At 48.2% G+C, this 27,461-nt stretch overlaps 1 protein-coding gene across 3 annotated transcripts in view; it reads right to left on the bottom strand.

The window, feature by feature from the left end:
* SAMD11 (sterile alpha motif domain containing 11) overlaps positions 1 to 27,461 on the bottom strand; it is a 123,983-nt gene that overhangs the window by 37,072 nt on the left and 59,450 nt on the right. For 2 of the 3 annotated variants that reach the window (XM_074161807.1, XM_074161806.1), the window contains 2 exons: positions 17,583 to 17,707; positions 879 to 971 (listed from right to left, as the gene is read on the bottom strand). In XM_074161807.1, coding sequence (XP_074017908.1) covers positions 879 to 971; positions 17,583 to 17,707 — 218 coding nt within the window. Of the gene's footprint in view, positions 1 to 709; positions 716 to 874; positions 972 to 17,582; positions 17,708 to 27,461 lie in introns of all 3 variants that reach the window. The other variant, XM_074161808.1, reaches the window with a different exon arrangement.

Genomic DNA, 27,461 nt, shown 5'->3' with positions numbered 1-27,461 from the left:
TGCAAAAAGTCCCCTTTGAGATTCCCTGGATCGGTTACTGAGAATATACACCTTGAAGAGTCTCAGCTGCTGGACTCCAAACCCATGAAACAGGATCTAGCTTCAGACAGCCAATCTGCTTTTATTTTTCGTATTTTTTAGTGGCCTAAGAGTGCAGGTTAAGCACAGAGATCGACATGGGTATTACTGACAGCTAATTGGTTTGAACTTAACAACAAAGCCTTTAAGTGAATGGCCTGCAAAACCTCATTTACACAACCTCGAGACAAACTCATTAACTGCAGGCTCCATTACCCACTGCACTTTGCCAGTTGTAAAGAAAGTTTAAAAATCATGTTTACAGGAAAGAACTGCAAGACAAATCAGGACATTTAAAAAAATAATAAATCCCTAAAAAGAGAAGCCTTCTACAGATTCCATCTCTACAGGAACAGTGCCATAAATGCATAAGAAAGAACTAGACAGCCCTATTCTCCCTGCTAGGCTTCTTTTTTTCCCCTTTAAAGGAATAGATGCCAGCATGATAAGCCTATGTGTATCTTTTACATTAAACATATAATCAAGACATTCTGCCTGAAAAGTAGAAACACCCTGAAAATCCACCTCCAAAGCTGCAGCTTGCTTTTTTAATCATAAAACAATTATTCTAATTAAGCGGCAATCCCCTTCTCGCACTGCGAGCTTCCCTGCGATTAGATAAAGAAAGCACAGTGCCCTGGTAGCCTCCTGCCTGCACCCTCGGTGCCGGATACTCACAGCTCCCACACCACAGCCTCCCGCAACCCTCCCTTCCCTCCCTCCTTAATTTCAATTAAGTTCCACTCTCAAGAAAAGAGAAGAAAGGGGAAGGGGATGGGGGAGGGAGAAGCAGCACTTACCCTTTGGGGACTCACTTCTGGCTTTCTTGCTTTCTAAAGGACACTCACTGCTGCTGTTGGGAGAACATACTCTTCTCTTGCCTAAAATTTCATCTAGAAGAGAGACGAGAAACCTGAGCATCAGATAAGGTTGTACTTTCCTCTTTGCAGAAGCAACCAGAGAGACTTTGGTATTTTGCTCCTCTCTCTCTCACACACACACAGACACACACACACGCACACACATATATTACAAGCAGAGGAAAAAAAAAAAAAAGAAAGTAAGAAAAATCATCATCTTGAGAGCCTTGATCTGCTTTCCTAATCACGCAGTCCAAAAGCACATAATGACTATTCACACACTGATCAATGCAACGTTTTAAAGCTATAAATTCTGAATCCAGTTGATTTCCTTACTGAGTTTCATCATTTGTTCTGTTGCCTTTTGTCCCCCTGGTGTTTCCACTCCTTTCATGCCCTGATGCAAAGCAACTGGGGGAGAGAAAGGGGAGGAAAAAAACAACACACACACAAAAAAAAAAGCACAACAGATCTCTGAATCTTCCTACCACAGTATCTCTCTCTCTCTCTCTCTCTCTCTCTCTCTCAATCTCTCTCCCCCTTTTCTCCCCCCTCCTCCTTCAAAACCTCAAGGTCCTTAGCAATCTTCCCCCTCTAGATTGTACGGAAACACTCAAGCCTTTTGCATTACTGCAGCCCTACAAACCAACACAAAATATCTAATATACAATTACAGCGTCCCCGAACAGATTTAAAATCAATATCCTCCCATAATAACGCTGGGGAAACTGAAAGCATGATGTTGCATATGGGCAGGAAGGAAGAGACTGTTTGTCACTGCAAGCATCAAATTCTCATCTATCAAGGGCTTGTTAAAGATGCAGCATCTTAAAATAATAAAAAAAAAAAAAATCTCACAAACAAGCACCATATTTGAGCGAGTGCAGGTTGCATCTGCCTGTGAGTCAACACGCATGCAAAGCTGCTGCAATTTGCTCAAAGTGTGTTGGTTAAGAAAGGTTACAAACCCCCTCGGTGCTATTTATAAGAACAACAACATTATTTATGTTCCGGGGGACATTTTAAGCCAAGCAACTGTCCCTCACGCTCCGAATCCCTCCCTGTTACTTTGAATTCAGCTAAGCGAGCCCAGGTTCCTGCCTTGGCACTGGGTTTATCAAGAGATGCGGAGCAGAGATCTGCGGCTGCCAGAGGCTGCGCGGTGCCGAGGGCAGAGCCTGCCAGGCACTGCCTTCATCCAACCAGCCATTCTGGAACTCTGCAAAGTTACAACTGGCATCTCAAGGTTTTTAAAGAGCACAAGCTGCCTCTCATCTTATCTTGCCATGACCCTGTCACCCAGCCTGTTAACACAACTGGCGCTCGGAGACAACCGCAGAGGCTCGCAACCAGCCAGGACCAAAAGCAAAGTAAATACAACAAAACCGCGGCAACTGGAAAGGAGATGGGAAAGGACAGAGCCAGGCAATGACAGAGCTTTGCTTTCCTCAGCACTTCACATCCCAGGTGTTGAGTCGGTCTTTCGATACCATTGGAATTTTATCAACCCTCCTGCCTCAGTTTACCCTTTAAATAACTTCTCCAAAGCCACACAGAGTCTCGGCTTGCCAAGCCAGCACCAACGCTAGGAAGCACCTGGCCACACAGCACAGAGAGAGTCACAAGCTCCCTCCCCACGGAACTCTTCATTCTTCATGCTGATTTTCCTGGAAATGTTAGTCTGATGCTGCAAACCCTCAGCGCTGGAGGCCAAGATCATATATCCTCCTCAGAAGCGTTCTCATCCGGGATTTGTGGCTTTGAAACAACAAAGTCCCGTTGCTCCGCTCACCCCTCCCAGCCTGGGCAGGAGGCAGCAAAACCCAACGGGGCTTGTTCTCATGTACTTCAGGCAGAAGAGACTCCATGGAAGAAGTGGTGACAGAAGCACCAGTTACGTGTGACAGCAGTATGAATATGAGCAGCAAAGATTCCTTGATTTCACAGCTCTGCCAAGGCACCTCATTACCCTCCCGTCACTCCCACCCCCCGGCGCCCATCTGCCAGCAGACGCCGGCTCTGCCTCGCTCCGTGCCCTGCTGTTCCCAGATACGTCACCGGGACAGGCTGCGAGTCCCATCTCCCTCCCAACCAGCTCGACTTCCACAGGGGAAGACCTAGATAGTGCAGGAACTCTGAAGCGGCACCAACTCCATCAGACCTATGCCCCACGGGTCCCCAAAACACCCACTTCTCACCACGCACACAACTGAGCTGGCAGCTGCCATCGCTGCCACGCCACCGGGAAAGGTCCCAGACGTCCTTCAGTCGAGGTTTGAACTCTCCAGAGAGACCCCACATGAGTGTATTAATCTCTAGGATGATCTGCAGCATTTTCCTTCCAGCATCTCAGGTTCACACTCTACCAAAGCACCAAATCCCACACACCGAGTTTATATTTGGGTTGCCCCCCAGCAGTTTTTATCGCAGTCAATGAGATCACAGAATGAAAACTTTCCACTTTTTTTTTTTTTTTTTTCCCTTTGTTTAAGACAAAGTCCTGGGATGTGTCAGAGATTTCCTCTGCCCCCAGAAGTGTAGGGACTAAATCAACAAGATATACAGTAAGGAAGGAAAAGGGAATAATTTTCAGTGGTAGCCAGTATGGAGGCACAAAGATCTAACAATCTGGCCCAAATTTACTGAGTCAGGAGACCACAAGAGTGAGTACTGATTTTTTGAATTCCAGTCCAGTGTTATGTGAAGTCATACCCCCCTCTCGGCTTCAAAGCTGGGAAGAGGCAGGTCACGTTTTCATTAGTTACCCAGTAAACTCACAGATCCTGGGGTACAACCTCAATGGCAACGTGTTTGCGTTACAGCACCCATCCTTTCCTCTCTGCAACTCAGACCATATCCACAGCTTTGGAATATCACTTGTACCTGGTAAACACGTACCCTTTTACTCTAAATTCATCCCTTTATGTCCACATGCCATTCATCCAGCCACTCTTTGAGCTCCCACACAGAGAACCAGGACAGTGGTTGAAGGCGCTGGGACAGGAGCACCCACGGTCCAGCTCCCCCTGACTTTGCAGCAGCAGCAGCAAAACCAAATCTGTTTTGCAAATGAGTTGGCAGAGCAGCTTCTGGATGTCTCACCACCCTCACAGAGACAGGTTCTGCATTTAGAGTACGTTGCTACTCACTGGCCAGAAAGCCAAAGGAGAGCCGTTTGCTCAGCCCACGCACCTGCAAAAGGCAACACTCCACCTCACACAGAGGATGGGGAGGGATAGTTGGGGGGGGCTTTTTATTTTTTACTTTTTTTCCCCCCAAATCGCTGCTTTTGCCTCCTCTCTCCTGCCTTCTACAAAGCACTTCAGTTGAAAGGAAGCCAAATCAGGGCAGTTTTTTAATATTAAAGCTGAAAATGAAAGACATTATCAGTAGAACTGTAATGTTATGAAGCCAGGCCAGGCAATAACACCAGTCAGGAGTGGGAGAGGGAGCCCCAGGCATACTGATCACTGACTGCCACCAACGCAACGCAGCCCCCACCACCCCCCCAGCTCCCCACATCCTGCATTAGAATCATAGGATGGTTAGAGTTAGAAGGGACCTTAAAGCCCATCCAGTTCCCACCCCCCTGCCCTGGGCAGGGACACCTCCCACCAGACCAGGTCCCTCAAAGCCCCGTCCAACCTGGCCTTGAACCCCTCCAGGGATGGGGCAGCCACAGCTTCTCTGGGCAACCTGGGCCAGGGTCTCACCACCCTCACAGCAAAGAATTTCTTTCTGGTATCTAATCTAAATCTCCCTTCTTTCAATTTAAAACCATTACCTCCCGCTAGCCCCACAAGGCAGTACAGAAAGTCATCCAGAGAGGATTTTGGAAACAAAGTAGAATATTTTCCCCTCAAGAACTAGAAATCAAAGTGGATTTTTTCCTCCCTCTTTCATGGGAAGAGAAAGTCCAGCGCTCACCTGCAGGGAATGAAGACAGAGAGGCCAGGAAAGGAGGTCAGCTGGAAGAGTTGCCCCCGTACAGAAGTACCACCCGACGGCCTTGCAACCATGAAGATAAACCATAAAACGAGCTTGTGTAGAACCAGGGCAACGTGGGTTTTATCTAATCACAGCCCTCTTGGGATTTGAGACACACTGATTAGAGGCCATGGGTGGAAATGTCACCTGGAAGTAACAGTGCTTTGTACTCCTGCGCTGCCTCTAATCCTCAGCCTCCCAGCACTCAGCAGAGCTGGGCGACTTAACCGTCATGTTCACCAACACGCCTAAGAATCCCAAGCCTCATTATCAGCTTTGAGGAGAGGACTTGGGAGCCTAAGTCAGCTGGGAAGATTAGAAAACCTATCTCTAGGTTTCTCCAAAGAGAAGGACTTTATCTCCACTCTTTACAAGGGAATCTGCAGCTGAGAAGATGCACCAAGGATAGACATTGCATCAACGGCAGGGTGAGACCTGAGCCCATGTCTCAGCGACTGAGCTCGGGGCTTCACCCGGAGAAGGAAAATGAACAAGTAGGAGGTGATCATAAAATATTTGCCCTCACAGTGTGGTTAAATGGATGGACCACAGAGCAAGTCCCAGTTACGGCCAAGGAACTGCACCAAGTTTTTCTGCGATGTGTTACGCTACAGACACAACGGGAAGAGATCGAGACCTATCTCACGCTCCCTATCCATATCGCTGGTTTTGTTCTGAAAGCTTCTTGGACCCAGAAGTCCTGAGTAAACAGAGAACTGAGCCAACTAACATGGGAAACCACCCAGGCTCAGATAGCCAACATCTAGTGAGAAGAGAGTCCCTTTTTCACCTCTTTTCACATTATTTTAAGAGGAGGAAAACATTCTCCCTTGCTCTTAACTCCCCCATCAAACTTAAGCTCTGGAGATGACAATTCCCACTGACCAGTCTGAAATGTCTTGGCAGCACCTCGGGTTATTCAGCTCTCCCCTTCTCTTGGCTCAAACAGGCTGCCACCAGAGGAGCATCTCTCCTCCGACAGCTCTGGTGCTCCAGCCCTGCCGCTCACTCCATTCCCGTGCCGAATGTGACAGGTTTGCAGGGACCCCGGAGACTTATTTCTCCAGCGATGGGGCTTGTGCCTTTATAAGCAGCAGCAGCACCAGCCTGGCGGGTCCCAGCAGGCCCAGAGCTGCTCTCAACAAAGGCTGGCGGCCGAGGAGCCAGTAGCCTGCGCGCCGCAGCGTGGAATCTGGCTGCACATCGGCCCCGTCCCTTGCCAGCAGGAATCAATGGAACAAAGGGAGAGTGAAGCACAAGGTCATGGGAATAACGGACCATAATTTAACTGAGGGCAACGAGAACAGACAGAAAAAAATAATATTGGGGAAGCTGGGGGAAGGGAAGCAGTGGGCTTCTGGAGTTGGGATCCTAGAACAATACGAGTGCATGCCAGCTCATGGGGCAGAGTTAGTTCTAGCGAGGGAGGGGGAAATATTGCTGTATCTTGGCAAAGGGGATGTTAAAACAGCTGCAAAATAAAGGTAGCATCTTCCTCCCAGCAGGTCAGCTTAATGTCATTAGGGACATGGCAGGCAGCAGGCTTCACACCTTAGCTATTGCACTGGGCTATCCTGTCATTCCTTTATGTCTCCACATCTATATCTATTTGTTGGCTGTCATTTAGATTTAGATTGCAAGCTCTCCAGGGCAGGAAGCATCCTTTCATTAGCTGCTCTACCAGTCTTAGTAGTACATATAGTAAAACCAACCGAGCGAGGTGGGCACTCCTGGCTCAGGACTGTCCCTAGCCTCGGCCAAGGTATCTGCAAGTGTTCCCTGAGCATCACGCTTCGAGTTCCCCGGGACAAGAAGCTCTTGGAAACAGGAAGAAAAAAGGAAACAAAGGGGAGGGAGGAATGGGACACACTAATAGTCTCTCACTACAAAGCAAGGAGGATGCAATATTGAGTAATTAAATGTTTTTCTCTTTACTGCTCACTTTGAGGGAACTTAACTTTGGCAGACTGGTTGCGCAGTCACCCCTCTCAACAGCAGAGAAGGACTCCAACAGGGAAGTCAGTGACCATCGCTCACTGATCTCAATGCATTACATAGAAATTAGCACCCCAAGGCAGATCTAGTGTCACTAACCCCTTCCTAAATGCGAGTTAACCACAGCCTACATGGAAAGCTAGACAGTAGTTGAGTAGGATTCCCAAAGTATAACATATCAACTATCCTTTTCTAGGCTTGAGAAGGAGCCTGCCTCCCCGTCTCAGCTCTAACCACTTGGCCATCTGCCTTTCCTCCTACCACACAAGCAGTATCCTGCTACTTCCCACCTCCTCGTGCTCACTCGGTTTTCCCAGCTGGAGCTAAGCTCCTAAAACGACTGTCCAATATTTCAGTTCCCAAGGAGTGAAACAGCCGGAGGTCACACTGGAGCCGTCCTCCTGTCTGTCTGTAATGAGGCTGTTTATTCGAGAAGGTGCACCAACATCCCCTTGTCTCCCAGAGTCTTACAAATTTCATTTTTACAGTATGCACCAAGCCATAGAAAGGTGGTAAATATTCATAGTATGAAAAACACTCATGGAGAGGATATACTGCACTTAAGAGAGAGATCTGAATTAATTTTATGTGCTGCAGAGAGGCTTTTTAGCAATTGCAAACTTGCGAATCCTCACTCTCTTCCAGAAAAGATGTAAAGAACTAGGCTCGGGGGTGGGCTGGAAGTCCGGGCCTTTTGGAGGCTCACTTTCTAGTTCTAGAAAGGAGCACGTTCTAGTGGCTAAGACAGGAGAAGGGGGACGCCTGTTTAATCAGAAGACTTAAGCACGGTTCCAATAAGGATCAGGTTTTTCTTGAGGGACCGCAAACCTCTCACGCAAAGGTCATTTGGCTTCAGTTTCTCTCTCTGTGATAAGAAGCTGGGAAAACTGGCATCATTCCTGTGACACAGATATCTCCCTCGGTCCTGGGGAATGCCACACAGCACCCAACCCTGCCAGAAGGTGGGTAAGGCAACGCGGCAGGGACAGCACTCGCATTTCCCTGGGGGCTCCTAAGTGCTGGATCTTCTGCGTGTGCTCCGTGCCAGCAACCCGGTATTTCCTCCAACGCCCGGGACAGCGACTCCACCTCCTCTGGCTGCTCTTTCTACAACCCTCCCAGCATTTCTTTAGAAAAGTGAACGCTGAAGATAGTGATTTCCAACAGGGCTGCTGGTGGTGCTGTACCCTTAGCACCATTTAAATGTCCGATTGCACTCATTCAGCCCCAGAAAAAAACAGCGCTCCTCTAGCCCGTGACAGCTTTGACAGCCAGACTCCTTAATTCCTTTTTCTTATTCCCTTAATCTGTCATCTTTATCAGGCTGGGGAAGTGCCAGGCAGCATGCAGGAGCCCCGGCCCCGATCAATCTCCACATTACAGCTGACAGAATGGTGCTAATAACTTATTGATCTAATGTTTGCCAAGCCCCACAGGGGCTGAAAGGCTGCCATTGATTGGCTTGAGGGAAGGAGCCTCTCAGCTGAGAGCAGAGCGGAAAGCCTTCAAATTGTCTTCTTTCCGAGGAGCATGGAGATTGAAGAAGGGTGGGGAAGGAGAACAGGGAGGAGGACAAGGGAACTAAAGAGAGGAAGAGAAATGGAAAGGAAGAAGCATGCATGTGTGAGATGGGGATTAAGAATGGAAAAGGAAGGGGGAAAAAGGGTTTGAGAACCAAAGAAACAAATGGAGGAGGGAAGAAAGCAAGAAAGGGGAGAAGAGCAAAGAGAAGAAAAGGAATTGGGAACAAAAAGATCGTGCAGAGCTGAAAAATTAACGAAATAGGCAACTGACCCTCTTCTTGCTCACAGCAAATCGTTAATAAAATCTTTCCAACCCCCAGCCCTCCATCCTAAGACAGCTCCTCCCAAGTCTGTTCGTATCTCATGTAAAGCATTCAGCACTGCTGGCTCCTTGACCACGTCTGAAGCCACAAGCTTGCATCTGGGGAGAGGGCATCATTAGGACAGATTCCAGTTTCATTCATGAGTCTGTTCCCTACAGTGCTGTACGTGCAACTTAACCCTTGAGAATCCCCACCCACCTCCTTGACTTGCTCTGAAGAGGGTAATAACCATTGATAGTCATCAGATGTGCGGAGCAGAGGGAAAGGAGTTGAGGGTTTTTACTGTGCCCCTGTGGGGAAACCTGCGCTACCTGTATAATGCAGAGACAGCAGGAGGAAAAAAAACCCATAACACATGACCTTTCAGAAATTACAGTAATGGTTATCATCTTCTTTCCCATTTACCTGAGCTCAGCCCAGGGCAGGCCAGTTTTGGCAAAGAGTCCATGTGTTGGAGCAGTGCCGTAAGGCAGGGACTGAGCGGGCAGGGCTTCAAGGGAAGCCCCTCATGGTCACACACTGCCCTGGCACGTTTGCCAGCCCCGGGGCTCTCAATGCACAGCACTTGCTGAGGTCAGGTCTGTTTTCCTGGTGGCCTTCTCTCAAGTCCATCAATCCAAAAGGCTGGGTCAACATTTTCATGGGTCGTCTCCAACACATCTCCCCCATGTACAACCCTGCACCCCTTTCCCATCGGCAGGACTTCTCCCTCGCTTCCAGCAGAGCCCTCACGAAGCTGGGAGCCGTAGAGCACCCTGCTCATCGCTTGAAAGAAGCACGGAGCAGAGCAGCAGCTCAGTGCCTGCTACCTGGACACCTAATCACAACACCAGCTCTCCAGACACAGCTGTGGGGAGCTCTGAGGGGACAGTATCACCTCTGCTGCGCAGCAAGAGCAGAAAACTTCACAGGACTAAACCACAGCATCCCAACCTGGTGACACAGGCACTTGAGCAGGAACAGTGTCAAAACCCTGGCTCTGAAATATCGACTTGAGTTGTGGCAGGGTCAGGAGCAGCCACTCAATTTCCCTGCGCTTCCACCCAGCAACAAGCAAGAGTGGACAAGGCAGGTGCTACATTACGAACTGCACTGGATTTCTATATATAACATCAGCGAGACGTCACCGCAGTGATGGTTTGTTTTCAGCTCTTTACTATCTGCCTGAAAGGCACCTGGGAAGAGAGGTGGAAGCAGGGGGTGGGGAAAGGTTATTTTTGGAAGCAGGATAATCTTGCTCTTCCTAGAGCTGCAAGGAAAGGAAGAAAGAGTCAGTGTTTGTTTCCGTTTCAAAGCTGCAACACGTAGCGGCCATGAGTTTGGTGGCTCTGACAGAGGGTGATGGACTCCTTGTCCATCAGGCTATGGCCAGTCTGCCCTGTTCATGCCAGGCACAGAGGAGGCCAAGCTGTTTAAGCTACCATGGTGAGCCCTGTGGCAGTTCCTTCCTGCAAGCGAGGGAGATACACCTTGAGACACATCACTGACCTTCCCAGAGGTGTTTGAAGCCATTCTGCAAGAACCCTCCTGCCAGGAGCAGGAGTCAAATCCCTGCCAAGAGCAAGGTTTATTGAACTCCAAGAAGAGGGCACTGAACTGCCTGGGCTCCTTCTCCTCCTGCAGTGACAAAGCCAAGAATAAAGCCCACAAGGCTTTCCAGAAGAAATAAAAATGAACTTAAATAGAGCACGAAGAAAGGACAGTCCTCCAGATCTAAGCCAAGAGGATGAATGGCACTGACAGAGCCTAGACCTTCACGTTGCCTCGGTGAACAACTGTCCTTCATGGCAAAACACGTACACAAAGGTGGCTGGGTTTACAACCCCTAGATGCCTGTTTGGTGCTGATTTTCTGCTCAATTTAAGGCAGCAGTTCAATACAGACTTCTGCTTTTTTTGTTGTTGTTTGGCTTTGTTAAATGAAAACATGTCTGCATCCCAGCTCATTATCACACGCTCAGAAAACAGCCGTTCACTGTGATTCTGTCTCTAACCATTAGCTGCAACATCCCTGATCCCAATTCTTTTTCACCCCCAATATTAACTCCTCCTTAGCAGAGGAAAGCTCTAGGTCTCAGAGCAAAGCCAAACAAAGTCACGGGAAAGCCTTTCACATGGCAGGCACACAGAGTTCAGGGACAGGCCCGAAGAACCTGAGACAACTAGTTCAATCAGCTACAGATCCATGTGTGAGCTACCAGCACCGCCTTGTCAATAAAAATTCCAAGACCAACTTTTAAATGTGAATTTGTTTACAGTTCACTCCTGAAATCTCTCCTTCTCCCTTGCTTAGTCAACACAGCATCAAGTGGAAAGATGAGACAGGAGAGTTAATACAGAAGAACAAATAGACTCGCAGAGAGAAAAGAGAGATCTCTTCTTTTCAGGATGTTTTTGACATGCAGATGAACGTGAATGTGCTTTTCCAGGCCATAAAGTGGGACTCCTCAAGGGACAGAGATGTCACATTCTCCCTATCATGTGGGATCTCCACAGGAATTGTTGCAGGTTAACGTGCAACTACACTGGTCACTGAGGACAAGGCTCTCGGGGTTTGTCATCTCCATCACATTGACCAACAACCCCTAGAAAAAGCCCAAGCTCTCAGGGAGCTCTGCAACATCGGAAAGCTGCCTTTCTGCTGCTTCCCACACCCCAGCCAAAGAAGCCTCTCATCACTGGGGAAGGGATCTTTAATCCATGCACAGTCCCAAATATTATACGCAGAACCATAGCAAATAGCTTGCTGTTTGGGGTGAGACCTGATGTTCTGCCATGTCTCCTTTAAGTGCCCTCTCTCAGACAATATTCAGACATCAAGCCAGCTCCCTCCAATCACGAGGGGCAGAGGGAGGAGAGGGAAGATCTACCCACCTTCCTCTAGCACCAGTGAGCCTGATCCCTCCACTTCTATCCACGCAAACAGTCCTACTGCAACTGGGAAGTCATGAAATCTGGCGCTGCAGAACAGAGGGTATTTGAGGAGAGAAAGAGGAGAAATTAAGAGGATTTTTTGCAGGAGAGAAATTATTTAGGGCTTTGGGACCAGGACTCTATCGCAAAATGTTTTTTCAAAACCTAAAACAGCGGCCAAAGCAGAGACAAGGGAGAAGGAGCCATACTTTCTCTCTGAGCCATGGAGCCCCGCGAGGCCTCCTGCGTCCTCCCCACCCTGGGCTCGCCCCGGCAGACCGCATTAGCCAAACTGGATAGAGGGGATTGGACTTGTTTACAGCCACACCGCTAGCTGCTTAAAGGGGCTCTAAATCCGTGTTTGATGTGCAAACCGTCAGCTTTGCTACTGTGCCTTTGTCAAGCAGCCCTGGCTCTGCTCATCCTTGTGTGTGTCTCTCTCTCTCAATTAAGATTAAAAGCGCCTTGTGCCATCATCCGCTCTCAAGGTAAGCCCCTCTGTAGTGCCAGTGCTGTACCCTGTCTGCTGCCTCGCCTTTATCTGATCCATTTGGAAACGACTTTTATATTCTCATTAGGCTCATCGCCTGCCCTCCCCTCCCACACGCAGGCTCCCCCCGAGGCAGCTGAGCAGACTTGCTCTACCTTTGCAGATGTTGTTAAGCCTCTTACTAAATCTCACCAACGCAGGCTGCCTCCGTGCGCTCCTGAGGAAGTACAGACCCTGTTATACCTACTTTTCCTTTCTTCCTCCATTTGGCATATTATATCCCCATCGTGACTGCAATTTAATTAGCACCAAGCAACACATTCTCCGGCGTTTTCCACCACAGAATGCCACCAGCAGGGAAGGACACAGCAGAAAATCAAGTCCACGGGGTCAAGAGAGGAGAGACCATTCACATCTCCTTGGTAAACTGCCCTGGGAGCTCTGGGCATCACTAAAGCCTGGTTTTCCAGGTAGGTTCTACCTATGTTCCCCCCAAATGCAGTCCTGCAGACTGTCAGCACTTTGGAGAAGTATCTCACATCTGCTCTCTGCAAAGGGAGTATCTCTCTGCCCAAAAGCCAACCTTACCTCTCAGCAGCTGGATTAGCTGGCTCCAGGTTTAAAAAAAAATTAAATAAAAAAAAATTCAAAAATGTCCAGCATTGGCCAGAGAAGTAGGAGGAGATTAAACCTAGCAGCTGGATATAAACCCAGTGTAGACACAAACCCAGTGCAGACAAACCCTGTATTTCAGAAGAGGAGCTGGCTATCATTTTGGTCAGTGAAGAGCAGCAGAGCTGGCAGAGAGGAGAGTGCCCTTCCTTTATACTACATTCTCTCGTCCTCCAAAAGAATTTACTGCCCTTTCAATCCATGTTGGGAACAACAAACACTTGAGATTTGCACAACCATTTGGCCAACAGACATTTATCCAGGGACTGTAGAAACCCGTGCTCTCTATCTTGCAAGGCCAAGCACCTCCACTCCCAGTCACAAAGAGAGGCAGAGAAAGCAGAAGCGGCAGAAGCTCGCTGTTCTTAAAAGCCTGAGGACACGATACTGTCACCAGTCAACCCAGATGAGGAGCAAGGAAGAACAGTATGAGAGGGTGAAGATGGTAAAATCCTAAACCAGTGAGATGGATCTCCTCGGCCAGTTAAGAATTCAGAGTTACAAACAGGGCAGCTCTTCCCGAAAACCAGGCCCCCCTGGGACCTAAGGAAATCCAAGTGCATCAGTGGTAATTGTAATAAATCTGTGGTGCTGCAGAGCTGGCCCAACACACACAAGTTTGCTCCGTGATTAAGAGATCTCTGTAATACCTTAAGGTCCCCAGTGGGCCCAGAGTGGTGAGATACAGCTAACGTGCATCAAACACATACGAATATCTCAATCATTACCGCAGCTGACGGTGGCTCCGGAGCCAATCGATAGGGCAATTAGATTTTATCAGTACACGCCTCTCGGCCACCTACTTCTGCTGTCGCTGCAAAAGCCTCAGTTCTCCCTGCCAGTTCTGGGTCTCCAGATGACTGAGAAGCACTGGCTGGAGCAGATTTTTGCCTTTTTTGTAGATTTTTGCTGTTGGTATTCTTTATTTCCTTTAAAGGTCCAGTATCAGGGGACACTTCAAGCACGAGTTAAGCTGTCAGCTGTTCTTATCTAGGCGTCTTGCTTCAGCACACACACTAGCGGGGGGGGACACCACCCACCCCCAAACCTCTCATATGCTGAATCCCTGGAAGTAGGCTATAATCCATCCCACACTGTCACAGCCGAACAACACCGCACAGGCCCGGCAGAGAAGTCAGGGAGGACAAGACAGGAAAGTGAGCTCTGTTGTTCTCTCATGATTGGCTTTATGGTCTTGGGCAAATTTGCCTTGTTTGTGCCTTGTTTGACTCATGCCCCTCTACAATGTACTCGAAAAACTGGTGGAAGTCATTATGCATCTTGTCTAACATTTCTGATGGAACTTTACCTGCTGGCAACATAACCACCTCCCTTTCCCCTTTAGCACTGTAGACCAGCAATAAGCCTTTCCATTTTTTATAAGTGTATTTTCAAAGCTTTGTAGCTCTCAGATTCGCTAGCCCACATTTCTGTAGATGCTAAACTTGCCAACACGTCACAATCACTGGTCTTAATCACACCTAAGCAATGCAGCAGACAGCACAGCCAGTTGGTTTTGATGACTCCAGACTCTTCCTAGCTCTTTGGGCCTCACAAGATCCAAAATAACTTCTTTTGTCCCAGCTACCCCAACCCCTAGGACTGCACCTCCTCTAGGCTTATTGTTCCAAACAGGTAGCACCCACCACCATGGGCTGTTATATTCACCGAGGTGGGTTATTACATCCTCTTTGAGTTAGGGCCAAACCCTACCCAAGTCTTTCAGGACCCAGTTATTTTCTAAGTCTTTCAGCTTCTGTTGTGCCAAGCTAAGCTCTTCAGTCTCTCTGTTCCCAAATATAACCATCACCATTGAAGTGACCTGTTTTCACTTAAAAATTAACCATAGGCCTTCCAAGGGTATTAATATCAGTGATGGTCTTCCAACCAAAAGCTTTATATGTTCCCACAACACATCGGTCTCTTCAGCCCCTTTTGACCTGAACATCAGCCCAGCTCTACCTTGAATCCTGACTCTAGTCTCACCCATCTCCCGGAACTCATAGAAGCCCCAGAACTAACTATACCCTTTCTTTTCCATTAGTTTCAGCCCCTTCCTGCATTTCAAAGACCTTTAAAGATCCAGTAATGCTTCTAATTTTCCAGTCCGTGCTGTTCAAAACTACAGCACTGGCTCTAATCCTGGTTTAACGACAAATCAAGGAACTCCCTCACAGCATTAATCATAAACCGACCAACCCTGCCAAATTCAACCCTATTCTTAACCCCACGGGCCCTGCAATAAGAAAATCTCTTTCATTCGTCCTATCCTTGTTCTCAAACCTCTGTTTAGCCTCAGCCACAGCCAAGAAGCCACGTACACTTCTGAATCCCCAGTATGCACTCACCCCTCATCCTGCACATGTAGAACTTGCAGTTTGAGCCACAGAGCAGCCTCCGGAGCGTTCAGATGCTCCTGGCTGGGACCGTGTGCCTAACTTCAAACCATAAATGCAAAAACAGCAAGAGAAAACATCGCAGTAGCAAATTCCAACTTACTTTGAGAGCATTGCAGCTTACAGTCATGAGGGATGAGAGAGTTTTTAAACGTATCAGCATTAACACCATTTATTGAGCACTGTCCACCTCCGAATGCCTTTTTGAGGGCAAGATTCTCATAACCCAAATACACGGTCTTGTTTTCAAAGGTTCACAATGCAAACAGCAGATAACTGGGGACACGATTCTTCTTCCCTTATTGCTGTAACTAAGCGGTTTAAACAACATCCAGTCTTTTAGACTAACTCTCTTAAAATTATGTATGTAGCGATTGAGTTACACCATTCTCCCCTTCCACCCCTGCCAGTAAAACCAAACAGAATTGGGACATAAACCCAATAATCAGCATCAGCTACAAATCCCAGCCCATTTTGTTTCTGTTCCCTTGACTTCCACGTCCAGGGGGTGTGACACAGGTACCAGCTCAGCACATGCTCTAAAGTCAGAGCTGGCAGGTTCTGCGTAGATGTTGGCAAATGAGTCTTCCCTTAATCAAACCAGCATTTAGAGTGAGTCGGCTCCAGATAGTGAGGGAAAAAAACCAGAGTTAAACTGTCCCTGTGGAGATGTGACAACGCTCCCTCTCCCTTTAGATACCTAATCTCCCCACCATCCCCCCCACCTACTCTTTTGCTGGTCACCTCTTGTCAGACACACCAAATCTATCACGTCCTGAAAAGCTCTTGTGGCCTCTTGTGTGAATGAGGCCTCTTCTTTTGCATTGCTCAGACATTCATCGAGGTCAGAGCCAAGCACTGCTGTCCTCACTGCTGTATGTGCTTATGTTCTGTATTTCTTACTGTTTCTTACGGTTCAGAAGCTAACCAGAGATTCTAACAAATAAGAATGAGGATTTCTTCAGCTGATCTTTTCTACTGCTCAACACCGATGGGAATGAAAAGTACCCTTTGTATTTCTGGGATGCAAATCTCAAAGAATTTCAGCAACGCTGATCAGCCCAGCAGTTTCTCTGTAAAGCAAACAATATTAAAAAACATTTTAACGTACAGGGTCAACTGAGACATATAGACTCAAGCAAGGTCATACAGAAAAATGTATATTTTTCTGGCCAGTTTGGCTCTTTGAGCTGTGTAGGAAAAGGGTTGTGGGGATTGGTTAATGAAGAAAATATGGAAATTCAGCTGTGAAAGCGAAGACTGGGGGCTGCCCATGGCTGCTTTACAGACATGTCACAAATCCCCCAGTTCAGCACAACACACGTATGGGACGGAACAGTTTACTGCAGAAGCAGCCCCACCGGTAGAGATTTCACTGCAGGCAGGAGGAACCTTTCTGGGAAGGGGTCAAACCTCCTGCAAAAGGCAAACCAGGTACCTGTCGTGTTACTGAATATTCTCCAAAGGCATTCCCAAAGTGTGTTAGATGTGGTGTTCCCTTCAGATCCCGGGTTCAGTTACACAGTCAACAGAATGACTTAGAAGAAAATATGAACAAATCCACAAAACATAGAGATTTTCAGGAAAGGCCTACATTAACACACACAGGGAGATCCAGTTCTGATCTGGAGAATGGGGATCACTCCGTATAAAAACTAGCATTACTCCCAGCTTTTCCTCAACTTTTATTTATAATCAAAAGCAAACTGTAGACTCTGCAAACAACACGCAGATCTCTAGTTTATTACCGGTGCCTCACTCATTGACTGATACATATCTACCGCCAAAGCATCCTTGCCCGTGGCTCCCTCACTGACACCCAGGGAGGCACGGGGCAGGATCCAGGAGGAGCATTTCTGGTTCTACCGCGCTAAGTCAAAAATCAGATAAACTTCCCCCCAAAAACAGGTACCACTACAAAACCAAACAAACAGGCTCATAAAGGAGTTGGCAGGCACACAGGCAGCACGGGGAACCTCTGATTAATGAAATTACAAATCAAACCATGCTCTCTGCAAGGCCTTTCTGCTTCACTTGACACTAACCCCGGGGACATTTCACTTCTTTGCTGGCGCAAGCTCCTTTGCCAGTAGTTTAACACAGACCACTAGATTTGAGAATAACACAGGGCTGAGATCTCAAAAGGACTTTAACATCACCATGAAATCCTTTCCATGTTAATCTTCAGCCAGAATATTAAAAGCCTTCATATAGCTTACTCCAAATTGTAACACATACAGCCACAGAAAAAACAGCTGCTGAAAAAATTAACAAATGAGGGAGTGAAAGAGAAAGAGGAGGGAAGTCAACAAACCCAAACCAGCAGGACCTGCTCCAGCCGCTTACCTGCTGCTCCTAAGCCCACGTCGATGCTGTTTCTCTTGAATTCACAGCGGCTCTGGGTCTCTGGCATAACGAGCTGACGGCTCTGATGCAGGTTGGAGATGATAGTGGAAAGGTCGTTATCACGGCTGCAACAGAGCAGAAAAGCACCAAGTTAAGGAAATCCTATTTGCCACCACATAATTGATTTTTGTGTGTATGAGCGTGTGTGTGTGTGCGCACACAAGATTCTTTTGTTTGCCCCTGACATAGCTGTATTTCAAGAAAGGTTCTCCCCCTCCTACCCATCAGGTTCCTCGGTAACCTCCTCTCGTTTCGGGGACGGGAGACTAAAGCGCAAAGCACTTCCCAAACAGCGCTCTCATTTCCCATAAAGGGCTCTGCTGCTGCCAGAGCTCCTGATTTCAGTTTTGCCAGATATAACTTGCGTGGGCCAGAACTTACATCTCAGATGGAAAAACTGAAAGTGTAGGAATTGGCAGATCTATTCCAGCATTAATGGGAAACTTGAACTGAAATAACTGATAGTTTTCTATCAGTTGCCACCCTTCTATTCTTAAAAAAAAAGTAAGTTTTTCCATTTCTTCACTGTTGGAACACGAGACTACTTTATTTACTTGAATATTAGTTTTTCTTTTTAGAGAGAAACTCACCATGAAACCAGACATCAGCATTACTCACAGCTGAGGGTACACACTTATTTACAAAACTAATTCTCAACTCTTCACTCTAACAGATCCTGAAACAATGCTCTCTTCCCTCTGGTACAAGAGAATGCATTACAGCAGTTCAGCGTTATTTTGCCTGTTATCCTTGCATCAGATTGCTGCTAAGTAGGCTAGTTTGGTCTTTTTTTTTTTTTTTCTTTTTTTTTTCCTTCTACAGAGGAGAAGACAGAGAAAGACATTCCCTAGCAGATACTGCAGTTCAGCTGGCAAATGCTTTTGCTTGCAAACCGCTACCCTCTTGCAAAACATTTCTGAATAAATGATATACAAACACTGAAGAGGAAAAACAAGCTAAAACGTATACATGATACTAAACGAAAATGCTGGGACGTCTCCCTTTTGTTTGTTTGCAGTATATGTTAAATCACCCATCCTTCTAGCACAAGGTGCTTGCCCCAAGCTAAATGTGACCATTTTTCTTCCTCTCCTCTTTCTAAATGGAAGATGACAGCCAGAAGAACCGGAGACACTTAGAAAAAATTATACATATTAGAAATATTGCCCTCCCTCCCACATCCAGAGCTCCTTCCCAACCTCTACTCACGTGGCCAGTGCACCCAGTCTGTGCTGCTGGGACACACAGCACATGACCATCAACCCACTGGTGCAGAGCAGTGTCCTCACCTGGGACCAGCAGGACAACACGGAGGGTGCATTATCTGCAGAATTACCTAGCAATGATCTTCCTTTAAATATCCCCCCCTCTTATCCCCCCCCTCTCCCCTCCCCTCCTCCCCACCTGCTGCACCCCCAGCTCCAGGCTCTCGGGGCTGGCGACAGGAGCAGATCTGCTCAGATGCTCCCCAGCGCCCATCCCTGGTGCAGGAGCAGGGGCTAATCTCTCGTCTAGCTCTCTGCTAATCAGATAAGTTTATGACAGAAAGTCTTTAGACAGAGGTACTTTCAGCGGGCGTCTGGCTCCAGATTTTTGCAAGATGTAGCAGACAAAAACAGACTCTCATTTCAGCAGCCGCCGTTCCCTGCTGCTCCCCCCGCGCTCCCCCCGCCTCCGGTCTCAGCAAGGAGATAGGATGCTCGGATCTCAAAGCCTTTGAGCACCCGTTGCATCTTCCTCCGCTAAACCAGTTCAGATTCCTCCTTATGCAAGCAGAAGGCTAATTACTTAAGCAAGCCCACAGGTGAGTGGGAAGCCCATTTCTCCTGTGCCAAGCAGTTTTGGGTCTTATCCTCTTTTAGCTGCCACCTTTAAGATGCATTATGCAAATATTTTGGTGTCTTAAGTCATTTATGGGATTAATGTGAAGTGATTATCAGTTCTTTTTAATCATGCCAATCAATAACTGGATGTCAGGGACAGAGGACAAATGCAGATAAACGCTGCCATCAGCACAATGCTCAGGAAAGGGCGGAGGAGATGAGCCCGAAGAGCAGAGGGAGAAAGGCAGGGAGTAGGAAGAGAAAAATGGGATAATTACATCTTTGCATTTGCAGAGTGTCTTGCATCCCAATCGAGCCCAAAGCACCTCCGATACGTAAACACGTTAAGAGAGCTACGGGAAGGAGTTGTTTTATCCACCACTAAAATGCAGCTACCTCTCCTTCTGGAACAGAGCACAGCAACTCCTTAACATGACTTGATTCTCCGAAACACAAAGAGTGCGGAACGCTACGGTATATCCACCATAAACTAAAACCAGTGGAAGGAAGCATTACCACACCAGAAATTATATTTTTCTTCTCCAACAATCTTGTGGTTTTAGGAGATTTTCCATGGCCTTAAAATTAAAATCATCACGGTATGCAAAGGTGCGTTAGCAAGTCCTAACTCCACACAGGAGCAGGTACCGCGGCGCCGACAGAACACTCTACAGGCTTTGAATTCAACTCGCTCTACCCACACAATTAGGCAGGATCCCAGGAAAACATGACTTTGCGGGAATACCTTTGCAGAAGGCAAACTGAACACCAAGGTGACATTGAGAGGAAAGGAAAGACAGAGCAGAGATAAGACAAACAGGCTCAGACAGCTTTTAACACATCAAACTGTCCCCAGGAGCAGTCCCTTTTGCCTTAGTGCAGGGAGGTCTGAAGCAGAGATTGCCTTTTTGTTTTGGGCTTGTTCTACTCCTGGCACAACGGGAGGCACCTTATAGCTGGGGCTCGGCCTGAGTTTGAGAAAAGAGAGTGAACGGTAACCAGAGCTTCTCAGGAAAAATCGACATACCTTTCTGTGTAGGTGAAGAATTTAAACATTTTTTAAAATACCGTAGGCCAAGCTGGCCCCAGCAAATACAGCTCCACAGGGCTGCAATCGGGCTCCGGTGATGGTGGGGGCTCTCTAATAAGGGACATACTCGTGTAAGGCTCTGCTGAGACCACAGAGGACTTTCTACCACCATGTTGGATCAACAGAATGAAAGACCAGCTTTGGATCTGCACGTTGACAACTCTGCCACCTCCACCTTACCCAGGACTGCATGAGATAGCCAACAAACACCATTTTTACAAGAGACCCTCCTGAAGCTCCACAAAGCGAAGTCCAACAAACTGCTGTCATTCCAGTACCATTTAATAAAGCTAGTGAAAGTTTAATTTTTAATTGAGCCTCAGTTCTTCAGGTACTCCACCAGTTACTCAAGTGCTTTAGCCAGGAAGAAGGGCTCTGCCCAGCTGCCAGCAATTTTCAGAAATTACCCAGCTTTTCCACACTCACTGCCTGGGACTGCCCTCCCAACCCTGAAATCCCATTGTCTGCGGCTGGGTGGCCCAGCAGGAGGACAAAAGACATAGCATTGCCACAGGCGTTGGGAGATCTGCTTGGTCCATAGACCAAAAGTTGCAAAACATGGGTTATAAATCCAGCCTGGGCAAACTCCTTCACAGCTCAGTCCTGCCCAGGCCCCCCCCTTACCCCCAGCCCTGAGGGAACACCTCAGCCAAATCACAGTCACTGGCACCAGCCCTAACCACAGCCTCCTCAGGTCAAGATCCAGAAGATGCACTTTGGGCACAATATACAGGTAGTAATGCCTAAAACTTGACTGCTTGGTCTGTGACTAATGCAACCGGTTCTTTCCTGGGCTCACTGGGAGGGAATCACAGAATCATAGAATGGTTGAGGTTGGAAGGGACCTTCAAGATCATGTAGTTCCAACCCCCTGCCATGCGCAGGGACACCTCCCACCAGACCAGGTTGCTCAAAGCCCCATCCAACCTGGCCTTGAAACCAAAACGGGTGCAACAGCATCCTCTCCTAAGTCCTCATCAGCAAGAGCACAACTCTCGGTGGGAAGAAGCCGGCGTTAAGGGATTGGACAGGGCTGGTCCTTCCCGTGGAGAGGATTCCCCCATCTGTGTGCCCAAGCCAATAATTCCACCCAGGTGCTCACTTGCAGCCCCAGCAGGGCACAGTCACACTCTGCTTTTCCTTTGTCTCATCTCTGAGCCGCCGCCGGGTGCCTGTTAATGCAGGCACCCCCCCATCCATGCACTGACACATGCACACACAATCAGATTAAAGGTCTGATCCCTTCCAGTAGCATAATATTATATTTTAAAAACCGGATTAGAGAAGGGGGCTCGAGCAAGATACAGATCTCCTGAAAGGTCAAGGAGGAGACAAATAGCCTTCTGTAAGGCTGCAGGTTGCCATGGCAACATTCAGTTTGCATGGGTTTTGGTAATTAATGGTTTGGGGACCTGCAGTAATACAGGTGTGTTTCCAAGCAGCAGGGGAACATGTTCTGAGGCATCACTGTCTGGGCACTTCCACCTCAGAGCAGCAAGTTTTGCAGTAAAATAAAGGGTATAAAATTGAGTCCTCATGTCAGGGATTCCAGAGGGCACGAGGCTGGTTGGCCACATCCAGATTTGCTTTCAAACTGGGAAGTGACTCAGTGTTACTGACAGCCCCGTAAGACCTTTCTTCTGATATCTGGCTCAGAATGATGGAAGCTCTGATCACAAGATGTGTTTTTCAGGTATTTCTGCTATTTTGCTGGGCAAAGTTTTACAAAAGAACTTGCAGCACTACAAGATTTTTGAGTCTGAATTTCAAAGCCAATACACTTTTAACCTCAATCCAGAATGCTAAAATCTGTGCCGTCCTGTATCTGAAGAGTGAATCTAAACACGTCTAGTAAAGATAAAGTCATGTTGTTGTTTTCAGTTACAGCTGATGCACTGTTGCTCGCTCTCTATTTGAATCCATCATCCTGTTTTTGCAACATCATACTTAGCAGCTGTGGAGAGGAATAAAATGTTAAAAAAAGATGAGGATCTCGCGTGGCAAAAAGGTGTGTGATGGCTGCTGATAACAGAGTGAGATTCCATCTTCACAAAGAAATCCCTCATACCAAGAAATAAGGGAAAAGTGGTGGCTTCCCAACAGCGCTGTAGACCTCCCTCAAGCTGCAATGGCACAGACCTTGTCATGAACGTGACCTTGTAAGGAAGACACTTTAACAAGGAGTAAAGCTAGCAGCGGTGGTGTGTACGTGCCTGTTTATTACTGTGCTCCACGTAGCATCAGAGAAGTAACCATCCCACCAACCTCCCGTTGCCTTGCCCATTCATCCACGGGAAAGAACGTCCTAGGCTTCTGCAAGCTGCTTCCCATCCGACAGCATTCCCATTCCCATTCTGCCACGAGGTTCTGTCTTGCTGCCAAAAGCAACAGTCGGAGAAGTGGCTGGATATTATTACGGCTTGGGCAATTTTCAAATCCTAATGAAAAGAGGGCACAGGAGCAACAGCTCCATGTACCAGGAATGCAGGAAGGCTGTGATAAGGGTTCTGCCTGAGCCACAGCCAACCGAGCAGCTCACCAGCACACCACAACCCAGGCCACGCACGGAGCAAGCAGCAGCCACAAAGCTTTAAAGGGCCAAGTCCAAATGCCTCCTTTACCTGGCTGTAGTATGAAATGAAAGCTGCTCTCTCACCAAAGGGCCACCTGACCTTGGAGGGCATTTCTGAAAACACTGGACACTTGACCTGTCACACCGGCAACATGGGAGCACAGCACAGGAGGCAGGTTCCATGCTGGGTCTGGGAAACAACAAAAAAAAAGTCTTCCTCATCCCAAACCCACACCCAAACCCAATGAACCAGGGTGTAGGACTCCAGGAGTGTAGTCAGGACAAGATGGGTAACTGCGCAGCCCAGATACAGACCAGAGCTGACAGCCTAAGACTCCCTGTCACATCCCAACACTCTGATCCGAGGAGCCTGCTCTGCAAAGCAGCAATGAGACGTACTAATAACTAACGGCTGCAAAAATTACCACGGGAAGGAAAAAAAAACGTTGCTAATGTTCTCTACGAATTCTTTGATTGCTGCCCTGTCTATGTTTAATGGAACTAACTGGTCCTCCGTCTCCCCCAAAGCTGGTTGTTCTGATGAGACTTTCTGTAATGGCAGTATAATGGTCCACCAGTGGTCATTCGATAGCTGCGCTGCTTACGGGAAACGGCACCCGAGGGGACAGACAGCCACATCAACAACTGGTGGAAACGTCACCCCGACAGAAGGTGTCTGTTTGGGACAAGATGCCACAGTAACCCATGGACTTATCTGGGGAGTCTGCAGAGAAGCACCTGCAGGTCAACAGCCAAACCGGCGGTACCACCACTGCACACACTGCGTGAGCATCGTCATCTAGTCCAGCTAATGAGCCACAACCCGTGCTCAAGGAAGGAGAGGTCTGTGATGGGAACTGCCACTGAACTGTCACATTTGCTAAGCGTGGCCGTCCCTTGGGTTGTATAAATGAATTAGGAGCAAGCCCTTTCGGGGGAGGCTGTGGTAAGCAGACATGCAGCAATCCCGTGTGACTGACTTCTGGGAACAATAATCGGGTTTTGAGCAACATCTGCACCATAAACCTCTGACTGGCAGCATCTGAAGCCAGCAGCTATTGCTCCAAGGCCCCTTCTGCTCCTCTCTTGTCCTCTGGTCCTCATGCTGAGCAGCATTTGGACCCTCACTCCAGTCACCTCTTCTCAATCTCAAACGGTCCTAGCAAACCAGTCCCTTCCACCTGCTGAGAGCCGTCTTCCCAGCCCGGTTCTGGAGCCAGCCCTGCCAGCACATTCAGTGACTTACAGAGGGGATGAGACAAATGGGGCAGACACCTCAGTCCCTTGGCCCCATGAGGGGCTGACAAATGCCTGTAGGACACCTGCGTGGAGACATACCACCCTCGAGGTCCTCGGGAGGTGGCAGCTTCCAACGATCGTTAACCCAAGCCGGATTCAGACCGGGAGCAATGCCTTTTAAATGTGTTTCATTTACAGACATTAGCAGCAACTGCATCTTTAACAAGGAGAAGGATGAGGAGACTAATGGATGGAGACAATTAACCAAAATATAAATCAGTGTCAGAGTCTCCGCATCTAGCGGAGGCAGCCAGGCGCCCGCAGGGTCTGGTGATTCTCGCAACACGCTGCTCAGAGTGACTGCAAAGAGGGGGAGGGAGAGGAGAAGGAGAAAAATTGGTCAAAAATTAAATAATTTTCCATAATGGCTGCAGCCCTCTCTGGAATCAGGAGGCAAGAGTAACAGTAACCTCACTACAAACGCCATGCCCCGTCCTCCTGACGGGGTGAGCCAGAATGAGCCCCGGGTGTCTCCCAGAGACTGTCCATCCCGCTGGCAGACAGGGTTTGCTCTGCCCACGCTCCGAGCTGTAGGAACACACGCAGGAACCTTCCAGTGCTGGATATCGGGCACACAAAAAGTGCGTGTCGCTCTGCAGAGGAGGTGTTTCACCTGCGGGGCAGCACCACTCAGCAGTGCCCCAAAAAAGGCTCCTCCAGTGGTCAGGGTATCCAGCACAAGTTTAAAACTCAAACTGTCCTTTTTCTGTTCCAATTTCCTGCCCAGGCTTCACTGGCCCATCCATTAACCCCTCTGTGCTGCTCTTCTCCATCCAAATGGGGATGCACAGGGCACCGTGTGAGCGGGAGGAACCAGACAACAGGAGACAACCTGGCACTTCAGCAACAGGAGTTCCAGATATAGCTGGGATTAAAAAAAGAGGGAGCGATATTCTCAGTAGACACAAAATTGCATAGATTCAGAAACTGCAAGCCAGTCAGCTGAGGAAATGGTGAATGAACGTAGCACCGGACCAGACTGGGTAAGTCTTTTCCTAATACTTAATCAAATCAAAGGCAAACTGGGAAAAGCCAGTCAAAAGTGCATGACTGACTTTGAAGGGATGCAAAGCAGGAGACTGATGCCAGGTTTGGAAGAGAAGAGAGACTCAGGAAAGTAGCATGTGAGGGAATAAAACTGAAAAATATTTCTTTTTAAATATGTTTCACTGGCTCTCCAGCCCCTTAACGATCACACAGTAAGTGCAGGGATTATATTAAATTTTACCGATCAATACAGTTGCCATAAAACTGTCCCGACCCTCTGCCCCTCCCTACAATAAAGAAAAAAAAAATCCAATATGCAAAAGGAGGAATGTCAGGGCTTGCAGGGGAAAAGCCGCAAGGACATCGATGAAGGCAGGGGAAGCGGAGATCAGTGCAGGTGTGTGCCCACGCATCCTCCCCACAAACCCTTCCCTGTCGCTCTGAGCAACGCGCTCGGGGTTTCTTTTCCTTCCTCACGCTCAGCCTGACCAGATGCGAGGCTGGTTCGAGAGTAGATTTTGATGGTACCCCTGGCTCAGGGAACAGATCCACGGGGTCTATTTACTCTGCAGTCACTCCCTCCCACATCCCACGCGCACCCATTCGCGCCAGGCCAATTCCCATCCTGGCCAGGTCCGTACCCCAGGAATGACAGACACTTTGCAGCTCCAAGGAGATGGCAATATTACCAGAATCTGCAGAAACACAAGCTATTTTTTCCTCCTCTGTCGACCTCCTCTCCCCCTTCCTCACCATCTCCCCAAAAGATGAGTTTCTGGTGTCAGGATGGGAGCGGTGTCGCAGCCCGACTGTGTCACAGCCGTTTAGCGAGGAGCAGACAGCGTTGAGTGTCGCTCGGGGCTACCCAAACTGGAGCATACGCCCAGGGACAGGACAAGCATGTAAATCAGCCAGTGACTGTGCGAAGGGAATAATGAGCTTTTTATGGAAGCCATTAAAGGAAAACCCAGATTGGTCTATAAATACCGTTGCATCATTATAGCGCTGAGAAACAACCTTATGTAACAGCACAGCTATGTAACGTCAGGATTGGGGTGAAACAACCACTACTCAAAGGCTCTCCAATTTTTTAGTTAGCGTTTTTTTTAAACCCAAACCAAAACAACCGATTTCCAAAGAAACACGTGCACTCCAGCCCAGCCCTTGAAAAAATAAAATATCCACCTTCTGTCTCCCTGCGATGCACAGGAGAATGTGGGGCTCCTCAGAAGGACCCCGAAAGGGCGACATGACCTGGGGACTGCCGGCCACCGGGGTGCCACAAGGGAAATACCTGACGGCGGCTCCCACAGCAAATGCCACCAATATCACTCCTTTTCCCTTAACCTGCAATGTCCAGCCTCTGTGGGCCATTTAATCACAGCTTCATTGATTTTAAGCCCCAGAAGGGACCGTTCTATCTACCTCGTCTGACCTCCTGCACAGAACCTGTCAGGAAATCACCCTGTCGCACTCCCAGTTAATAGTGGCAGCTCAGAGTGGAAAAAAAAAACGTGTGACCCGTGTCTCTGCCCACCAAGGAAGCAAACAGAGACCCTCCATCTCAGAACCCCAACCGCAATGAATCGAGTGCCCTGGGAGTAAAATAATCTGTTTATTCCCAAGAGCTGATAAATCCTCTCAGCTTCTTCCTTACTGGTATGTAAACCTGTCAACCCAGACAAAAAAAAAAAAGCACATTTCACAAGATGACCACCCTGACGCACAGCACCAAATCAGCGCAGGATTAACCATCTTCCAGCCCAGCAGAGCCGAGAGTCATCTTGGGATACGAAATTCTGCAAAATAACTTTCTCCTCAGCATCTCTCGGTTTGCCCTGGCATGGCCTTTGAGTGCCAGAGGTCCTTGAGCAGACAGGCAAGGTCACCGGCTCTGACACCGGCAGGCAGTAAAACTGGGGTCACTGAGTCAGCAGAAAGAGAGAAGGGATGGGGATCAGGGAAAGCTGGCAGCTCAGAGCGATCAAGGGCTCTTCCCCTCCTCCCTCGCTCCTGCTTATCACCTTGCACAGCTCAAACCATCCAGC

The sequence above is a fragment of the Numenius arquata genome, chromosome 20 (assembly GCF_964106895.1).
Source record: "Numenius arquata chromosome 20, bNumArq3.hap1.1, whole genome shotgun sequence".
Lineage (NCBI taxonomy): Eukaryota > Metazoa > Chordata > Aves > Charadriiformes > Scolopacidae > Numenius > Numenius arquata.
Note: the sequence above shows the minus strand (reverse complement) of the source record. Positions and strands in the feature narration are given on the sequence as shown.